Here is a 13,780-nt window from a genome sequence, read left to right as displayed (position 1 = left end):
GTGGGAGGGAGGACGGCGCCAGTGAGGCCTTCGCGTTGCTTCCCATTTCCTTGGGAGCTGGTGAGAGCCCTCCCGCTGCCTGTATGGATCACGAGTACTGCAAGTGCTCAGGCACCAGTGGTCGTGTGGGTGGCAGAGGCTTGGCCGTGGGTACCAGGCTGGGGTGCTCAGCTGAGCTCACGGCAGGACTGGCCCTTGGCTCCAAGCCAGCATCCCCAGTGCCAACTGGAACAGCTGGGCAGCTCCTCATCCCCACCAGCAGCCAATTGTCCCTGTAATTGTGTTAGTTCCCTTACCAGCTTCAGGTTTTTCGTAGTTCCCTGAGTGCAGGGGAAGGTGAGCTCAAGGCTGTGATCTTTAATTGCGTGGTCACCTCTGAAATGGACCCAAGAGCTGTGGCTCTTGCATCTCCTAATGGCCACCAGGGGCAGGAGGGGGCAGTTGAGGGGGCAGTTGAGGGCAGCTGTGTCCTGGCACCAGCACAATGGATCGATTCCTCTGTGATACTGGTGAGCAGGAAGAGACAGATGTGGAGCTGAGCCCAGAGGGACCCCACCACCCTGCACCCAGAGCACCAGCTCCCCACCTGCACCTTGACGTGTCGCTTGCCATCTGTGCTCAGCCAAGCCAACCTGCAAAGGTAACCAGCAGGTCCAGCTTTGCATCCCCACATCCCCCAAAGCAGCTCCCCATGCCCTCCAGCCAGCCTCAGACAGCAAGGCTGGGATCAGGGTGCTGGGGAGCAAGTCTAGCAAAAGGCAGAACTTCTGGGGGCCACCCGGCTGCCCCTGGGGCCCCTCACCCCATGAGCTCACCCTCCTCTGCTGCTCCTGTTCTCCATGTCCTGTTTGTCCCAAGCAGCTGCTGGGACGGGCTGCATGTGGCCTCTTGCCCTGCCCCTCTGCCGGCACAGAGCCACCATTCAGATCCCCCCAGGCTCTGCCCGAGGTCACCATTCTTGCATTTTTATTTTTACTTTTCTGCAAAATCAACCCCCTCGGTCCTGTGTGTCCCCTTTTGTCTCCCGTGAGGCCCCCAGACTGTGTCACAAGCTGGCGTGCTGCGAGAGGAGCCCGCCTGTCTGGGGGAATGCAGCCCTTGGCAGGGGGAGACAGACACACTATGTGCAGTGCTGGTCCCAAGAGTCCCCTGGGATGTCTCCTGGGATGAGGGTGAGAGCAGTGAGCCCAGCATCAGGGTTGGTCTCTGGGGCTGGCTCCCAGTGGGACCCTGGTGGCTCCTGCCCACATCCAGGGGCCATCCCCCACATCTGCTGCTGGCTGTGCCCCACAGGGCTCTGGCTGTGTGAGCTCTGGGGTCTTCGGGTGTCCCCGCTGCCTGTGTTAGATGAAGTGGTCAGGGCTGGCGTCAGCAGTGACCCCACACTGGCCCAGAGCCCGCCCAGCTCCAGGGACAGCCAAGGCTGGGTCATGCTGAGCCTGCAGCTGAGAAAACAACTGTGGAGGAGCCCGCACATGTTCCTCAACTGTATTTTTAGTTGCTGCTGGGTCAGAGGCTGTCAGAGATGTGCAGGTGACAGTGGAGAGCATCAAGCTTTGACACCACATGCGGTGCAGTGGGTAGGAGCCGCAGCTCCCCACACCTTGATGACAGGGTTTCTCCGAGCTCTGAAGTCCCTGTTGGTCTAGGGACAACCACAGTTGCCATGGGTTCTGACCACAGCCCAGTTCTGTGGGTGACAATGGACTTGTCTTGGCTGGAAATGGGTAAGGGAAGTTTTATTTTGGGCTGACAACTTCTCTTTCCAAGTTCTCTCCAAACTCAGTAAGGCTGCTCTCACTTTTCTTGCTGAGTCCCTGGGTTTCCCCTGGTGCTTCCCCAGCCCACATACACCTGCCAGTGGAAGGCTGGAGAGCAGCAGCAGTCATGCCTCTGGCACTGGCACAAGCTGCCTGGGGAATTCCCGGGCTGGTAGTGGCACTGGGGAACACAGATGTGTCCAGATTTCCTTGCTCGCAGCTCCAACCCAGCTCCTGTCGTCCCTGAATAGCCCCAGCACGTGGCTGCAGGGTGGCTTGAGCCCTGGCATCACGAGAGATATGTGGAAAGAGCTGGGGCAGGATGGGGAACTGCCCACACGTGTTGAGGAGCATGTGGAGCCAGAGGGATTCCTGACCTGGGGAGCAGGGGGTGGCCTATGGACAGTGCAGAGAAGGTTCATGACCTGCAGTCCTGAGCAAAGGACAGCAGCAGCACAAGACTCCTGCAAGTCCCTGTCCTCCTGGGCTCCTGGTTCCCATCTGACCATTTCCATTCCTTCTCCAGCAGCCTGGGGGAGCCAGCCTTTCCCCAGTGGAGCAGACCCTACACTCCCAGGACAGGCAGAGAAGCTCAGCAGGAGAAGCCTTTACCTGTCCAAAGGGTAAAGGGCAGGATTTCATGTTCCATCCCCTCTGTCAGCACTTGCAGGAAGCATTACCAGGACCCGGCACATATGTTGAGCTTTAGATGTGGTTTTGGCTGTTCCTTGCCAAACACAGCAGTGTTTGGTCAGGGTTCAGCCCTTTGAAGGCTTTTTTTCAGTTCAACTTCAAAATTTGCTCAAAGCCAGGGGGAAGACTTCCTGGTTTCGCTTCCTCTCTGTGCTATTCCTTATAAAATTTCATTTCTTCTTATGGAAGATTTCTGGTTCCTCCATGCTCCTCCTGAACATCCTGAACGTTGCTTTGCTGCAGCCCTTCAGTGAGATGAGGTTGTCACTGTGGGATGATTGGGAATTCCTGCTCCAAATTGAGCCAGACCCAGAGAAGAGCTGATGATGGGTGACAGGAAGGGTCACAATGCCCAGGAGGCTGTGAGTGGGGATTTGGCCTTTTGCCTTTCTCCTCTGCTCTTGGATACTTCTTTCTGGGCAAAAGGAGCACTGCTCTTGGGCTCCTGGCTCCCAGTGATGGATTGGGCTGGCACTGATGGAGAGTCACACCCTATGGATGGTGATGGTGGGTGCCTGTGGGACACAGCTCTGCCCTGGGTGGTTTGTCCCTCTCTACAGGCACCATCCTTGCCATGTCCCTGCTTCCCAGGTCCCAGAGCTGACAGTGACTGCAGTGCCCCTTTCCAAAGCCATAGCCACTCATACAAGGCTGGTGGGCATTTGCTGGTTGTCTGCCAAGGCTGCAAGTGACCCTGCTGAAAACTTGTGTGACGAAAGGCAAAGGGGTACAGAATGCCTTGGTCTCTCCAGCCTTGATCTGCACGTGTCGAGTCCTTCCAGCACGGACTCCTTGGCCTCATCCCTTGTGGTCTCTTGAGGCTGCAGCACCAAGGGATTGCTGTGCTTGAGCAACAGCTGCATTTCACAATATCCTTGATTGGCTCAAGGATGTTGCTTCTGGCAGCCAGGACTTCCCTGGATCCAGCATGAGATCTGCCTGCATCAGCAGCTATGGGTTTCCTGTGCCTGGACCCCAACAGGAAATGAAAGCAACTGAATCATTTCTTCCTCCCTCACTTTTGTCCTGCAAGAAGAGACCAGCCATCCCAGCTCTCCTTGCCGGGGAGCACAGAGGTGTTCCCCCCTCACACCTGCCTGGCTGCACCCAGCTCCTACCCCTGTCTCCTGCCATCATGACAAGAGCTGTGACATATCAGGCTTCAGAAGTGTTGCCTTTGGAGCTTGATGTTGGGGTGATGGATGGCTCGTCCTGTGCATGGCTGCTCTGTGCAGCAGCCCTGTGACAGGGTGTGGAGGTGCAGGGCACCCCAGCGAGGAAGTTGCCCTGGTGCAGTTGCCCAGCCCAGGCAGGTGCCCCTTTTCCAGGCCTGCTGGGTGTGGGGGTCCCCAGGGTCTGCTCACATGAGGTGAGAACGTGTCACCTGTCTTCTTTAGCCATTGCTGTGCCCAGGTCTACTCTGGTGCCCTATGACTGCTCTGGTGCCTTTGGCAGGTCTGTGGTGTGACAGAAGTAGCTCAATGGCTAAAGAATGGCCAGGAGAGCCATGAGACAGGAACGGAGATGGAGAGCAGCAGGGCTGGGATGCTGCTCCTGTGCAGCCGGGGCTGTTAACAGCTTTTGCTGGGTGCAGCTGCAGGAATGTGGCTCCATCAGGCTCATCTGGCAGTGCCAAAACCAGCTCTGCTCCACTGAGCATCTGCTGCTGCCACAGGCAGGGATTGCTGGCACTGACAGAGAGCAGGAAACTGGGCTGTTGCCTCCCAGTTTCCACTGCCCCTTCCCTGCCTTCAGTGAATGGCACCAGGTGTGCCTCTGTGCTGGACCATGGTGCCAGCAGCACAGAGGAGCAGGATGGTGGCCAAGCAGGAAGTCCTGGGGACGCCCCCTGTGGCTCCACACACCACCCTCACTTGCTGTTCCCTTTTTGGCAGGGATATAAAGGTGGTGTGGGCAGGGAGAGCCCAGCATAGTACAGCATTGCAAGAAGCCAGGATGGGAGTGCAGAGCTTGGCAGTGGCTTGTGGGGCACTGGCCTTGTGCCTGGCACTCACCACAGCCACCAACCCCGGCTTCGTGGTGAGGATCACCCAGGCAGGCTTGGACTACGGTGGGTTCTGCTTCTCATTTCTCTCCTCACAGACGTGCTGGTGGCAGAGGTGTGGAGCCAGGCAGCTTGTGAGAAGTGCAGGGTCCCAGGTCAGCATGGGAGATCGTTGGCCATGGGTGCTGTGAGGAGGACACGGCTCCATGTGAGGAGCACAGGGGCAGGATGGGGCCAAAAGCATGCCCAGAGCTTCCCCTGTTGCACCTGCCTGCCCCCCATCCCATAACTTTATGGAGCCCCTGCAGAAGGGACCAGCCCTGTGGGGTCTTCAGGGAGCTGTAGCCAGGCAGTGCGGGGGGCTGGCACAGCAGAAGTGTCCTGGTCTCACAGCACGTCCAGACAGCTGAGCTGAGAACCCTGGAGGAGGGAGCTGCAGAGGAGAGAGGAGCTGGGGAGTTTTGGGGTGGGGCAGTGACAGAGATGGATGGGCCCTGTGCTAGTTTTAGCAAGGCAGGCAGAGCCCCGGCTCCAGCAGAGCGCAGTTATGGATTGAAATACACTGTGTGAGAAACAGCTCATTTACCCGGCAGCTCTGCCAGTCGTGTGGGAAAGAACGTGACTCCCCTTCTCAGACATAGGCAGGGCTGCAGCACCCACTGATGCCGTGCTGTTCCCTGCACCTAAACTCCATCCAGCTTTGCCTGCTGGCAATGGGCATGGAGCAGCCCAGTGCCTCGGACCTCTCACACACCTCACCTGGTTGGCAGCCTGTACAGTGAGGACTGGGACATACCTCACCTTTCTGCGGCCACCACCTTTCCCTGGGGCTGCAAGTAGGGCACCAGGCAGCATTGCCTGTGTGCTGACAGGACTCTGTGCACAGAGGTTTGCTTTAAAGCCAGCCTGGGATGGGGTATCACCTGGATCTTTCCTTTGATCCTTCCACTGCATGCCCGGTGTGTGCTCCAGCTCCTGTGGCAGTGGTGGAGTGACGCTCTCCCTGTGTCCCTGTAGCCCATCAGCAGGGGATCGCGATCCTGGAGAAGGAGCTGACCCAGCTGAAGCTGCCAGACATCTCGGGTGACTCTCGTGTCTTGCACGTGGGGAAGGTGCGCTATGAGCTGTCCAGGTGAGCCCTGCCAGTACCTTGGAGCCACCCACTGCCCCCCAACGAAGGCGAGGGGTAGGAGGGGTGGGGAGGGTGGGGAGTCCCCAGAGCAATGAGGACCATCCTGTCCCCTCCACAGCTCCCTGAGATGCTGGCCCTGTCCTTGGTGCAGGCAGATATGTTCCCCTTTGTTTTTGTATGCCCCTTGCCCAAGGGGAAAAAGGGAACCAGGGTCAGAGCACTGGGGGTATGGGTGGATTGTGTGCAGTCCAAACCTGGGTAGTGGAGATGGCCTTGCCTGTGGGACAGAGCACACATTCCCATGTGGAGTAGGAGCCCAGCCACTGTGGAAATGCCAGCTCCCTGCTGCCCCGGGTGCCTCTCTGCTCCTGCAGTGCAGCCTTTGGAGCTGCTGTGGGTGGCTGCAAGGGCCACATTCCCAAAGGTGCCTCCTTGCACTGTGTGTCCCTGCCAGGCATAGCTTTGCAGCAGCACAACTGCAGCTGGGGATGCTGCCAGTGCAGTGACTCCACTCCTTCCCGCTCACCCTCCTTCCCTCTCCTATTGTCTCCCTCCTTCCCTCCTTAGCCTTGTGCTTGGGAGTGATGAACCACTGTAACATGCAATTTCTCTTCTTTTTATACATGTATTTTTAGACTGCGCCTTCGTGATTTCGACTTGCCGTACTCTCGGATTACCCCAGTCTCTAACATGGGCCTGCAGGTCTCCATCTCCAATGCCTTTGCCGAGCTGGATGGAGACTGGCGGGTGAAGTTTTTCTTTGTGTGAGTGCCCAGCTTCTTCACTCTCTTCAGGCTCCCACTCTGTGTCTCCCTCTCTGGATCTGGACAGGTTTTTTCTCCTCTCCCTCTCCCTTGTTTTGGGCAGCTGTCACGTTGCTCCCCCAGACGGATAGATGGATATGATGGATAAAAGAGGGTGGGAGGCAGGAACAGGGCACGCACTGGGGGAGCTATACATGGACCCTCAGGTCTCTCTTCCATCTCCCCTACTTACTCTCACTCCCCTCTATTTAAAGGTTACCTCTCCTAGTTTATGTGCCAATGAAATTTGTTTCCCCTGAGTTTAAAAACTTTCCCAGTCTCCTCTGGGTGCACCATACAAGGGCGAGATTGATCTACACAGATTCATCCTTAAGCTGATTTGAGGTCTCTTCACCAGGCCTTGATATTGAAAAACATCCCTTTCTCATCCTCCTCTACTAGCAGCCGGGACCACGGATCTTTTAACCTGAAGGTGGAAAATGTCTACATCAAAATCATCCTGAGGCTGGGCAGTGACACCACTGGGAAGCCCACCATCAGCACCTCGGATTGCAGTGCCCGCATCTCCAAAGTCCGGGTGCTCTTTTCGGGCAAGTTTGGGTATGTAACTTCACTGGAAGGTTTGGAAACACTGTGTGTTAGCCCACCTGCCATGGGAATGTGGCTCTGCCATTGGAACGTGGCCCTGGTGCAAGGAGCAGGTTGTTGGCAAATTGGCGGTTGCCTGGTCTTAAATCTGGCCTGAATTTCTCCTGCTGTGGCTGCACATTTAACAGGTGTGGTTAATGCAGACACCAGACTTCTGTGGTTTACCAGGGAGCCTATCTGCAAATGTGAACCCTAGGGCAAAGCCAGATGTCAAATTGGTGTGAGAGTGATGTTCCCAGGGTGTTGCATCTTTAGGGTTTCCCTTTCCTGAGCACAGACTTCTGCAGTATGGATCTGAGCTGGACAGGGCTTTTCTCTGTGTTTGTCTGCAGGTGGCTTTACAACCTGTTCCACAGCGTTATTGAGTCCAGGTTGAGGAAAAATTTGGAGACCAAGGTATGTGAGCAGAAGAGAGCAGGGCCCTGGGTTTTCTGGTGATCTTTAGCCCTCACTTGTAGGTGATGTGCTGGAAAGATCAGATGTAGGGATATAACGAGAGCCAGAGCACACGACTGTCTTGCCAATTCAGTAAAACCAAAGGAGTGGGAGTTGCAGTCTCCGTAGCATAGTGTGACTCAGGCTGAATTTGAAACCTGGAGCCTTTGCCAAAGCCCAGCATAACTGGTTCCTAATTAACAAAGACTTTTCTTTCCATGTGGTCAGTTAATTAGATCTTATGTCTCAGCCAAACTCACTGTGACCTGATCCGAGCTGTGCTTAAACCAGCCATATTCTGAAGGGCTTTGAGGAGCAACTGGGGGGGAAACTCTCATTCCTGGATTTCAGGCATTTGTTGTCTCGTTTTACTGAGGGGGGTCAGGGAGCTCTGGTACCACTGCCTGGTATAGACACTGACATGCAGGAGACCTGCAACAAGACATGGAAACAAGCTGTTAGCAGTAATTACTACAAGGATAACTGGCATGAGTTACAGCCTCTCTGGATGTGAACCTTGCTCGGGAATGAGACAATTGGATAACAGGCAAATCCCACTCCTGCAGCAGATCCCATTCTGCCCAGCCACTATTCCCAATTCCACGCAACACCTTTCCCAAGTCCCCTGGGGTCTCTGGCAGCAGATGGTCTGGCGGCAGGAGCAACACCAGGGCTCAGAGGCCTTTTCTGCTGTTCTGTCTGTTGAAGGGGGGACAGCTCTAGAACAGCGAAGAGACCCCACTGCCCTCTGCTCCTCCTCCAAGCCCCCTGTGCCTGACACACATTCTTCATTGTCTTTGTGGAGTGATGGTGTAAGGGGCAATGGGCAGGAGAGGGCAGGGATTGAGCTGCACCCTGGGCACAGCTGGGCCCCAGGCCAGGCAGCCTGTATCTGCCTCCTGCTGTTGCTGGAATGCTTGGGCAGTTCTAGTACCACCAGTTCTGGGACTCCATTCACAGGGAGATCCCAGTCACAGGGAAATTCAGGTCACAGGGAAATTTGGGTCATAGGGAAATCCCAGTCACTGGGACCAGGGCTGCATTTTCCTGCCTGCAGCAACATCCTCACAGGGTGTGATGGGTCATTTCCAGCACAGACAGAAAAATATCACAGGGGACAGAGAAGAGCTGCAACCTGCTGTCACTAAGGCCATGCCCAAGGCTTTGCTGCCTCCTCCTCCTCATCTCTAACAGTGTGGTCGCTGCCCCTCCGCAGTGCTGCATCTCACCATCAGCTCTCTGGGCTGCATGCCCAGTCAGACAGATGACAGACAGATTCTGCCCACGGTAGCTGTGATGTTACAGTGAAAACATTGAAAGGAGCTTGTGCAGATTTCATCAGCTATCTGCAAGACAGTGCTATGCAGTAAATTTCCCAGGCTAGTGGTGAGTGTGCAATAAAATCCCCACAAATGCCAAGGCTGCACTCACGGATGACAGAGGCAGAAGGATGCATTATTCTGTCCTGGCACAGAGCTGTAGGAGTACAGCAAAGCTCAGGTTCAGTGCAGTCAGTGATCTTGTCCCTGTGGGGTGGGTTAACCCCCTCAGTTGCTCTGCTTTGGCTGAGTCCTGGCTGCTCGGCACAGTTCATTCCTGCTTGGGCCACATGAGATTCCTTCAAACGGTCTCCCCAGAGCTGAGCTGTGCCGAGGGGAAATTTCTGCAAGCAGATGCTTGTAGGTATAAACCCTGCTTGTGTCTTGGACACTTCATGTGCTGCCTGATGAATGGAGACAATCATCACTGTGTGCTCTTTTATTTAAGCAGGCTCTGTCATGGAGCAGGGAGCGTGGCTGAGGCTGCGAGCGGGGGCTGTGACCCGGCTGCCCCCGCTCAGCTCTGTGGCCTTTCTGTTCCACAGGTCTGTGACAATGTCGCCAAGTCTGTACAAAATGAGCTCCAGACGTACATCCAGACCCTGCCAGGTACTAGGGGGCTACAAATGGGTTTAGGAGCAGCTCTTCCTAGCTTTTCCCACCCATGAGGAATGTTTTACTTTGGGTCCACTCTCCATCTCCTGGCATTCTGGCACCCAAGGTGGAAGCCAGGGAGCACCTTCTCAGCAAAGACAAATCACTCTGTGTCCTGTTGGGTTTTGGAGATCCCTTCAGGACCTGTGCCCAAGGGCTGGCAGGGACTTGGGCTGCCTTGGCTGGGGGATCCAGGCCATTCCTCAGCTCCTGGAGTTGGTTTGCATTGCTGAGAAACATCCAAGAGAAAAATGGCTTTTTCTCTTCTAAACAGAAGCAAGCACAGAGGCAGTTGGTAGTGAGCTGATGCACCAGGAAGCCCAGGCATGGCACTGCCCAGACACCAGCAGCGCCATCTGCTCCCAGCATTCCTGATCATCTACTTCTCACTCACCTCTCTTCCTCGTGTTTACAGTCACAGCCAGGATAGATGACAAGATTGGGATTGATTACTCATTGGTGGCACCTCCAAGAACTACTGCCCAGTCCCTGGACGCGGACCTGAAGGTGAGAGGTGGCCCTGGGGACACTTGATTTGGCCAATGCCATTGCCACACGCAGGTGGGAACCAAGGTTTTGGTACCTGCTGCCAATGCTGTTTGCCAGCCTGAGTGAGCAGGTGAACCCCACTGCTAGTGGCAGCCCTTCTCCACGTCTCTCCCTCCTCCCAGGGTGAATTCTACTCCCTGGGCCACCGCTCCACCGTCTCCTTCTCACCACTGCCACTGGCCTTGCCCTCGGATCATGACCGCATGGTTTACTTTGGAGCCTCCAGCTACTTCTTCAACACAGCTGGCATTGCCTACCACAAGGCTGGGGCACTGGTCTTTGAAATCACAGAGGCCATGGTGAGTGGCACGAGTGGGACAGGGCTGGGAAAAAGGTTCCATTTGCTGAGGTGCTCCGGAGCAGCCAGCAGTCTTGGAGAAGCCCCAGTGAGAGAGCTGGGGGGCTGTGGGATGGTGCTGGGCTGTCAGACATGGCAGCATTTGGGGACGGGAGGGCTCCCCATGGGCTCCTCTGTGCCAGGTTGCCCCAGTGTGACAGTCTTCCCCCTGCAGATCCCAAAGGATGCAGGATTCAGATTGGACACCTCTGTCTTCTCAGCCTTCATTCCCCAGGTGAGCAGTCTGGTCCTGCCTGCCCAGAGCTCTTGCACACACAGGCTTTGCTCTGTGCCAGAAGTTCTCCATCAGGACCAGAGGTTTGTGCCATCATTCCCCTTCTCTCCCTCCTCCCACACAGCTGGAGGAGATGTACCCGAACATGACAATGAAGTTCAGGCTGTCTGCTCCCACTGCTCCGTTCCTGACTATTGGACCAGGAGGAATCTCCTTCCAACCCATTGTGGATGCTCAGGCTTATGCCATCCTTCCCAACTCCAGCCTGGCTCCTCTCTTCCTCCTTAGCCTGGTGAGTTCAGACACAGCCAGTGGTGATGGGGCAGAAGGGGGTTTGAGCTGTGCCCAGTCCTGTTGCCCAGATCCTGCCGGGGGAGGTGCTGGGTGCTGTCCAGGCACAGTGGGGGTGTTCCCAACAGAACAATTCCTGCACTGACTAATGCTGTTTTAATGCTGGGTGCAAACACAGCCCTGGATGGGCAGTGGTGTGTTTGAGCTAGTCACAGCCGTTCTCTCAGGTGTCTGCTTTGGGGTGAGGTGGGGTGAGCACTGCCACAGCTCTGTGCTCTCTCCCCAGACAGGGAACGTGTCCGCTGTCCTCAACGTCAGATCCGGCCACATCGTTGGGAGCCTGGATGTGGGCAGGTACAGAGGGGAGCAGCCACTGACTGGGCCAGGGGTGGCAGGGAGTGTTTCTGTACTGGGTGCCCAAGGACAGAGAGGGGGTGGGAAGATCCCAGGGATGTGGGCTTGATGTGGATGGAATGGGCTGGGGCTGGAGGGAGTGAGATCTGCATGGACGTTGCTGGGTGGAATCACTCCCTCCGTTGGGACATCCTCCACAGCACCACTTCTGTCCCTGCACAGGATCAGGCTCTCTCTGAAGGATTCGGCTGTCGGTGCTTTCCAGGTAAGCTATCCTTGACTATGACCAGAGCCTCCAGCATGGAGCTGGCAGCCTGCTGGGGACCAGGACAAGGTCTCATTCCCTGCTGCCTCCCAATATGGGACCTGAGGGTGCACCCAGGACCCCACATTCACCCTTGACCCTGCAGCCATCTCCTGCCTTAGCCTGCAAGGCTGGGAAAGGATGAGGAGCCAGATCTGTTGCTGCTCTCACCCCAACATTTCCTACCCTGCCAGTGTGGCCAGACAACACTGCTGGTGTCTCTGGCAAAGTGTGTGCCCATCCCAGCTTCTCATCTCCTTTTCCTAATTATCCTCCATTGCCTTCATGTCTCCTGTCCCACAAGCTAGAGTTTTTTCTCTCCCTCTCCCCACTCTCCAGGTGCGAATGTTGCAGTCATTAATGAACATCTTGACTTCCAGTACCTTGCTCCCACGTCTCAATGGTGAGAACCTACTGTGGGGAATGGGGATACTGGAGCACCCTCCACTCAGGTTGCTCTGTCCAAGTGGTCTCAGCTCACTAATTAAATCCTCATTGCCAAGGCTGATCCAGGGAAAAGTGCGTGCAGGAGGCGGCAGTAAAGCGGTGGGAGCCTCTTGCTGCTCTGACAGGCTCCCAGCAGCAAATGCAATGGAAAAAATGAGCCCTGTGCATTTCTTAATGCTTTCCAGACCCTCTCCCCCAATCCCTGCTTCTCCTGCCTCGCCAGCAGTTCAGACCAGAGTGGGGCTGTTGGCTGGAGGGGCTGAGGGGGCTGTCATGGCACAACACGCAGCCCTGCCCCAGGAGCTTGGGAGGAGTTTCCTCTGCCTGCCCCAGGAGCAGTGGAGGAGAGAAAAGGGCTGGGGGAAGGAGGTGGCCACCTTCACTGTGTGCACTGTGCTCCCTTGACTCCCATTCCCATCCCAATGCAGAGAACATGTGTTGTCTTTTCCAGCCCGCTTAGATGAGGGTTTCCCTCTGCCGCTTCTGGACAGGATTCAGCTCTCCAATATCCTCGTGAAGTTCCACCAGGTGAGTGAGGGGCAGCAGCTGGTCCTGGCTGCGGCCCATCCTGCTGCCCCCAAAGTCCTCCTTACCAGCACAGCCTCCAAATCCAGTTCCCCCAGTTGTGCTGTGAAGTGATGGATGGAAGAGTGCTCTCAGCAGCAAACCAGTGCTCTGCTTTTCCTTGCTTCATTGTGGGAGTCTGGAATGTCACCATATCATTCTCCAGTTCTTAAGCCCGGGGTCTGAATTTCATATGACACTTTTTATAGAAGTGTCACCCCCAAATCCCCACTCTGTATGACTGGCAATGCCTGGATGGATGGTGTGATGCCTGCTAGGATGCAGCCCCTGCCTACCCTGGTAGAAGGAGCTGTACCATGTCCAGGGGAGCAGAGAGAACCCCTATGGAGGTGTGCCTTGGGGAAGTCCCAGTGTGGGGTCACCATGGGGATGCTGAATAGCTGTAGTGAGGCATGGCTGTGAAATGGTCTCCAGAGCCTGCCAGGGGGAAAAATAGGCACAGGGGTTGGCAGAGCCATGTATGCCAATCCATTGTCCCTTCACGGATGTGGTAGGTGCTGGGCAATGCAGCTGCCAGGGCCTGCAGTAGCCCAGCGCTTTCTCTCTCCCAGAATTTCCTGCTGCTTGGAGCAGATGTTCACTTCCAGCCCCAGGGATGAAGATAAGGCAATGAGAGCCCCTCAGCACTAAATATGCTCCATTCACCATTTTGCTCTTCCTTGCCCCCTGCCTGAGCTGAAGACCACCAGTCCTGCCACTGTCCTGCACTGCTGCCTTGGTCCAGACTCCCTCTGGGGCCTCACCTGGTGCTACCATAAGCTGGGGGTTCCCTGCCCTGGGCCACCGCTCCCCTTCTCCCTCTGAGCAGCAATAAAGGCATTGGTGCTGGGGCAATGGTGTTGGTGTCATTGTTGGCACCTCAGGCCACACGGTCAGATGGGAGCTGGATTGGGACCACCTGGTTTGGCTGTTTCCCTGGCCATGGCGAGGCACCACAGAACATCTGTCTTCTGCTGTCCTGTCCCTTCACTCCAGCCTTGGGGCAGTGTGCTTGGAAAGAGCACAGTGGAAAAGGCCCTGGGGGTGCTCGTCAACAGCAGCTAAACATGAGCACCAGGCGGTCAAGAAGGCCAGCGGGATCCTGGCTGGAATCAACCATAGAGGAGAAACAAGACCAAGGAAGGAAGGGATTGTGCTTTGTCCAGTTCTGGGCCACTCACTTCAAGAAGGACATGGGGGTGCTGGATCATGTCCAGGGAAGGGCAACAGAAGCAGGGAAGAAGCTGGAGCACCAGGAGCCTCTGAGGGAGCTGGGTGGGCTCAGCCTG

General features: G+C 56.1%; 1 protein-coding gene and 1 long non-coding RNA gene across 3 annotated transcripts; one reads left to right on the top strand and one right to left on the bottom strand.

Annotated features, from left to right (window-relative positions):
• Nucleotides 1-475: 475 nt before the first annotated feature.
• LOC136298457 (uncharacterized) lies at nt 476-838 on the bottom strand. Its single transcript, XR_010723320.1, has 3 exons — nt 816-838; nt 587-632; nt 476-506 (listed from the first exon to the last, which is right to left on the bottom strand). It is a non-coding gene; the product is annotated as an uncharacterized lncRNA (long non-coding RNA).
• A 3,529-nt stretch (nt 839-4,367) lies between these two features.
• Nucleotides 4,368-13,342, top strand: LOC136298181 (bactericidal permeability-increasing protein-like). Of its 2 annotated transcripts, none has more exons than XM_066198738.1 (15): nt 4,368-4,524; nt 5,476-5,590; nt 6,226-6,354; nt 6,799-6,954; nt 7,335-7,398; nt 9,302-9,365; nt 9,826-9,917; nt 10,082-10,258; nt 10,472-10,531; nt 10,656-10,823; nt 11,109-11,176; nt 11,399-11,441; nt 11,820-11,883; nt 12,379-12,455; nt 13,064-13,342. In XM_066198738.1, exons 1-15 carry the CDS (start codon nt 4,410-4,412, stop codon nt 13,109-13,111), a joined length of 1,440 nt encoding a protein of 479 aa, XP_066054835.1. In that variant the 5' UTR covers nt 4,368-4,409; the 3' UTR covers nt 13,112-13,342. The 2 variants fall into 2 exon arrangements, with proteins under 2 accessions (XP_066054835.1, XP_066054834.1); XM_066198737.1 differs by having other exon boundaries at nt 6,796-6,954.
• Nucleotides 13,343-13,780: the final 438 nt, after the last annotated feature.

The sequence above is a fragment of the Chamaea fasciata genome, unplaced genomic scaffold (assembly GCF_029207755.1).
Source record: "Chamaea fasciata isolate MVZ Bird 193981 ecotype frontalis unplaced genomic scaffold, bChaFas1.0.hap1 SCAF_17, whole genome shotgun sequence".
Taxonomy (NCBI): domain Eukaryota; kingdom Metazoa; phylum Chordata; class Aves; order Passeriformes; family Sylviidae; genus Chamaea; species Chamaea fasciata.
Note: the sequence above shows the minus strand (reverse complement) of the source record. Positions and strands in the feature narration are given on the sequence as shown.